The following is a 6,000-nucleotide window of genomic DNA, read 5'->3' as shown; positions in this document are numbered from 1 at the left end:
ATGGTGAGCACTGTGAATTGTGTAAGACTGATGAATCACAGACCTGTACCTCTGAAACAAATACATTATATGTTAAAAAAAAAAAAAAAAGTAGGAAGGGAAAAATGAAGGGGGGAAATCGGATGGGGAGAAAACCATGAGAGACTATGGACTCTGAGAAACAACCCAAGGGTTCTAGAGGGGAGGGAGTGGGGGGATGGGTTAGCCTGGTGATGGGTATTAAAGAGGGCATGTATTGAATGGAGCACTGGGTGTTATACGCAATGAATCATGGAACACTACCTCAAAAACTAATGATGTAATGTATGGTGATTAACATAACATAAAAAAAGCCCCCCCCCCAAAAAATGTCATCATGTTATTATAGACATTGACTTGCTGGATTTCAATCACCTCAAAATACAAGAATGGCCAAGAAAGTCTCGAAGATGGACTTACAACAAAGACTGATACAAATATATTCACAATAACTGTACAACAATTAAGACAGTGTAATACTGGTGCAAGCATGCATAAATAATCCAATGGAACAGAACAGATACAGAAATAGATCCACATATATAGGGTCTCTTGTACACTGCTACAGGGTAAGTATAGCCTTTAAGTAAATGGTGGGGAGTCTCTTAGTATTCATACAAAAAAGGAATGAAACTGGATTCCTACAATATATCAAAAAAATCTCCAGCTGAATTATTGATTTTATAATTTTTATTAAAATAATGTAGTAAATGTCCTCATGATTCTGCTTATGGAAATACTTCTTAAACAGTACATTAAAATCAAAAAATTATTTTCCTCAAAAGATGACATTATCACAGCTGAGAAGGCAAGCCACTGAGTCAGAAAAGATATTTGTTATGAATATATATGACAAGTAATTCCTGACTTGGGGTATATAAACAGTATAGAAAGGAATCCTACAAATCAATAATAAACAGACAAACCAATATAAAAATAGACAAAAGAACCAAACAGATACTTGACAAAATTGTGTGTTCATATGGCTAATAAGTACAGGAAAATGTATTCAATCATATCAGTCCTCTGAATATGGATATTAAAATCACAGTGAAATATTAACACACACCCAACAAAATTGCTCAAGTTAAAAAAACAATAACAGACTGCTAGAAGAATGAATTTGTACAAAAACTTTTAAAATTAAAAAGCTTAATATATGTAAACCCTATGACCCAGCAATTCTGTTGTTTATATATGTATTCAATAGAAATATATTCATATCTTTCCCAAAAGACAAGTACAAAAATGTTTATGGAAACAGCAACCCTAACAGCTCTTAACTGAAAACATTAACTATAGAACAAATGGACAAATTTTAGTATATTCATAGAATGGACTACTATAAACTATGCTATACAATATGGTAACCATTAACCATTTGTGCCTACTTAAATTTAAGTCTATTAAAACTAAATAAAAAAGTCCACTGCCTCATTCACACTTCACTGTATTTCAAATATCAACATGCGCATGCGGATAGACTACTATTTTGGAAAGCAAATATATAAAACATCTCATTATTTTAGATAATATGATCAGACAGCATTACTATAGGGCAATGAAAATGAATTTCTTTTATATGCAACAATATTGACTCTTAGAAGCACATTGTTAACACAATACAAACACAAATGACTATGTGCCATAATCTCCTATACACATAAAGTACAAACAGAACAAATTAACCTGTTCAGCATAGAAGTCAGGATAGTGGTAACTTTAAGGAATGAAGGACTTGGTGACAAGAAGGGAGTTATTGGAAGCATTTTTGGAATACTTGTAATTATTGATTTCTTCAACTGGATTGTGGTTACATTGGTGTCTTCACTTTATAAAAATGCATCAAACTGTATACTAGTGATATATGCACTCTTCTGAATATATATTATGCTTCAGTAAAATGTCTATAAAGATGATTTCCCTTGACTCCCCATTTATTACCTATTAGGCATCCAATAAGCTTGTCCTTCTTTTGATCTGTTTTCTTCCCTCATTTTTGTCATATAATCTCTACTTTTCAAATCATATTACACTGTATTCTATTTTGTCACCCTTCTGCTCAGCTTAGTATTTGTCTTAGTTCTAGCATAAATTAATTATATTTAGAAAATATAGTAGTTAAATATAAGTAGTTAAATCTGTTTAGTTTAACATAGCTAATGCTCACCAATGGGCATTTTATCAAAGTTTTCCCAATTATATCTTGGCTAGTTATAACTCATCTTGCTGTCAATTCTTAAGAAGTATCTCATAACAACATTTCCTGGGTTCTGCCACATCAAAACTGTTTATAATTGTAGGGCAGTTTGTTGATGATACAGTAATTAACCCATATTTTCTTTCCTCAGCAATCTTTTAAGTGTCTCTCTAGTTTTCTAGAGGTGAGTGTTGCTGTTGAGAAATCCAGTGCCAAACTTTTTTGCTTTCCTCTTTTTTTAGATGGCAAAAGGACTATTTCTTCATCTTTAAATATAACAATTTTACTATTATATATCTCAGTGTTGACTGTTTTGGGTCAGTTTCCCTAGATACTTGATGTGCCATTTCAGTATGTAAATGCAAATCTTTTATATTTCAGTATATATTCATTATTCATTATTATTGCTTACTATTTCAGTGTTTATTAAATATCATTATTTCAGGAAAGTTTAACTAGAGATTTAGATATTTATTGTTGGATTGTTTTGGTTTTCTTCTCTGGGAACTTCAATTATACGTATGTTGGATCTTCTTTTCCTATCTTCTATTTTTGTCCCTTTTCTCTAACACTTTTTTCTTATTTTGATTCTATATTCTCCATTTCTTCCTCCTTCTCTTTCAACCACAGTTTCTATGTTATCTTTTCTTCCCTGTGTGCTTTATAATTTAGTTTTCATTTCTGAATTGTTTCCTTAACTTCTTTCCTGAGTTCTGTTAGTTTGCATTCCATAGCCTCCTTCATCTAGCTATTTTCTCATTTTGTGGCCATAATTGTTTAACTTTTTTAGCTTAAACTTACATATAGCTGCATTTATATTTTTATCTGATTCACCATAACAATATTCTATTGAGTTTTCATTGTGTGTAGTAATGTTTAATAACTTTCATTTCTTTTACTATAGTTATTTTGTATGTAGGCAGAACCTTTTCCTTTTCCACTTATTCATGAGAAAATTCAGTAAGATGAATTTTCTTAAATTAGAGGGAGGTTATGAAAATGGAACATAAGGCAGGGCTTCCAAGCTTCAAATTCCTATGTGTGGTTCTACCTCCTCTGCCTCTCCAATTCTGGTCTGCCTCAAAAGAACTTCCACTGCAAGCCATGGGCTTCTGAGATCTCTTCACATTTCTTTTTTCTAATGTTATGTGTTCAATTATAGAAGGTATATTTTGCTGGCACTTTTTGAGATCTGTTATGTCTGGACCTCCTGGGCATTTTCCAAGCCTTTTCTTTCATTCTTTCCAGAGAGATTCTACCTTGACTTATCTACCTAGGTTGTGCTCCCCATAACTTCCATTATAAGGCAGGGCCTTCTCCTTCTGAGCAGAAATAATATGCCGGAGATATAGGAGATCTGTCAATTCTGAGAGCCTCTCCACATTTCCTGTCAGTCTTTGTAACATCTTTGTGAATCTACACACTGGCTTCCAGTTCTGCTTCAATTTTGGCAATACTTACATGCAATTTCAACTTTGTGACTTTTTATCTATTTCATAATTAGATTAAAACTACAGTATATGAAAAAAAAAAACTACAGTATATGTGTGTGCATGCATATGCACACATGCATGTGTGTTTTATTTTCCTTATTTATTTTATTTATTTTCCTTATTGTTTTTGTATAGTTAAAAGGAGAAGTGAAAAGACTCAGAACTAAACTTCTGGAATATTACTATCATCTGTCTCATCTCACTCCTGGAAATATTTGCTTGGATGTTTCACATGAACTTTACATAAGGCATGTTTAACATTTTACTGCTTATCTTTGATCTAAGCATTCTCTTCTTGAATTTCCTATCTCAGTTAATGGATTGTCATTCATTTAGCTCCCTGGACTGGAAATCTGCACATAATCCTAATTCTTTTTATATCTTTTATGAGGCACATTAAAGTAATAATCTTGCCCTTATATCCAAACTAAATGTTTTTCAAATATATTCCATCACCTCTATCTCTAAATACCACTATTAAATTCAAAAATGATATCCTAAGTACTTTCCTTTTTCTCTAGTTTTTCCCTCAGCTTCATCTTTTACACTATCTTCTAAGTATTCTATCTAAAATGCATAGTTGGTCACTTTTAATTCTGAGGTTTATTGTTTTCAATGGCCTCCAGGTGCATACAGGATAACATCATTTATGTTAATATGGCAAAGAAAGCCTTCCATGATCAGATCCTTATGGAATACAAATCTCCCTGTCCCATTTACCATCATGTTACTCCAGTCATAACAAACTCCTTGCCAAGATATTTCATACATTTTTGCCTCTACTCTCACTGCTCAGTTTTCCTGTTAAGAACTTTACGCTGATCTGTTTGCATTATGACAAAGCACTTATCTTCATAATTCAATTCAAGTACCATACCTTCTACAAGCATTTCCAAATAATCCTAGATAAAAATGACCATTTCTTCCACCTTATCCTGGGTCAAACTCTCCAAGCTTTAATCAAGGCACCTCTAAGTATCCACTGTACTATGTGTTTTTCTCCCGCTATTATACTCTAAGCAACTTGAAGGCAAGGCATGTATCTTACTGGTCCCTGTAATTTTAGTCCAGACACAGATGAATGGATTAAAAAGCTGCTTCACTGTAGTAATATGTCCAACTTTGTCTACCATCCAAATTGCAAGTTAATTGAAAGCAGAAACCACATATTCCTAAGTTCTCAGAATTTTTTTTGCATATATTTATTCATGTTTTCTAGTCTGCTTTCCTAGGCAACAACAAATTGCTCCTCATGACTTAAATTATGTTAACCTCTTGAAAAAAACTTGAAAATAACAACTGACTATTTTCCTAATATGATAAAAAGAAATATTAAATGTATTCACATATTCAGAAAGAACAAATAAATAGCAAATGTTGCTTTAATTTAGAAAAACTTGTGTACTGATTTTCTAAAATTTTTTAAGTTATCATGTTCTTTGCTAATGACACTGATTTTTTCATAGTCAAATTGGTTAATATAGAAGCAAATACTCAATAAATACCTGTAATTAATGAATCAACATAATCACATTTGTGTTATAATTTAGAATTTTCTAATTATGAATTTTCCAGGTGTATTAAATTAAGTTAAAAATTTAGTTTTAAAGTTAAGCTAAATGTGTTATCTATAAGCTTTATGTAAATAAATTAGATAAAATAAAAAATTAAACATATACATGAATTTTGACAATGTAACAATTTTCCTATATATGAAGTTACCATATTATTAGTTAAATTTAATTAAAACTAAGTGTGATAGTTAGAAACTTTAAGCAAATAAAATTAGTTAAAACAGAGAAATAAGAAAATATATGAATTTTGACAATACAGCAATTTCTTGTCTTGCAATTGCTATCTCAAAACAAAAGAATAAATCATTTATAGCAATATTCTAAAATCTTCCTAAAATTGGCTTTCTCATGTATTAAATGAACAATGATTTTGAATAATATATACATACCGAAGGATGGTCAGGGTGCATGGTATACCAGAAAAAACAGAAAATAAAATTGTAGAGAAGATAAAAGCAACGAACAAAGGCAATTTATAGCACTTTGTATCACATGCCCCAGGTCTAGCATCAATAAAATCACCTTGATCATCTGAGGTTGCTAATCCTGCTTGGATACAAGAACAATTGTAGTATGCCTAGGAAAATGAAAATAAGAAACAATCTTGTAGAAATATAAAACAAAACTCCTGTTATTGTAAAATAAAATAAAATCAACAACTGCAGGGACACTAGCTAGTTTTATTAGTCAATATTCTTACATTAACTCTGTCATT

General features: G+C 31.3%; 1 protein-coding gene across 1 annotated transcript in view; it reads right to left on the bottom strand.

Moving 5' to 3' along the window:
• The window catches only part of SLCO6A1 (solute carrier organic anion transporter family member 6A1), a 114,135-nt gene that overhangs the window by 39,867 nt on the left and 68,268 nt on the right, over positions 1–6,000 (bottom strand). The window contains exon 10 of the mRNA XM_006727798.2: positions 5,675–5,862. Coding sequence (XP_006727861.1) covers positions 5,675–5,862 — 188 coding nt within the window. The remainder of the gene's footprint in view (positions 1–5,674; positions 5,863–6,000) is intronic.

Source organism: Leptonychotes weddellii, chromosome 7 (assembly GCF_054177405.1).
Source record: "Leptonychotes weddellii isolate Sample4059 chromosome 7, ASM5417740v2, whole genome shotgun sequence".
Classification (NCBI taxonomy): domain Eukaryota; kingdom Metazoa; phylum Chordata; class Mammalia; order Carnivora; family Phocidae; genus Leptonychotes; species Leptonychotes weddellii.
Note: the sequence above shows the minus strand (reverse complement) of the source record. Positions and strands in the feature narration are given on the sequence as shown.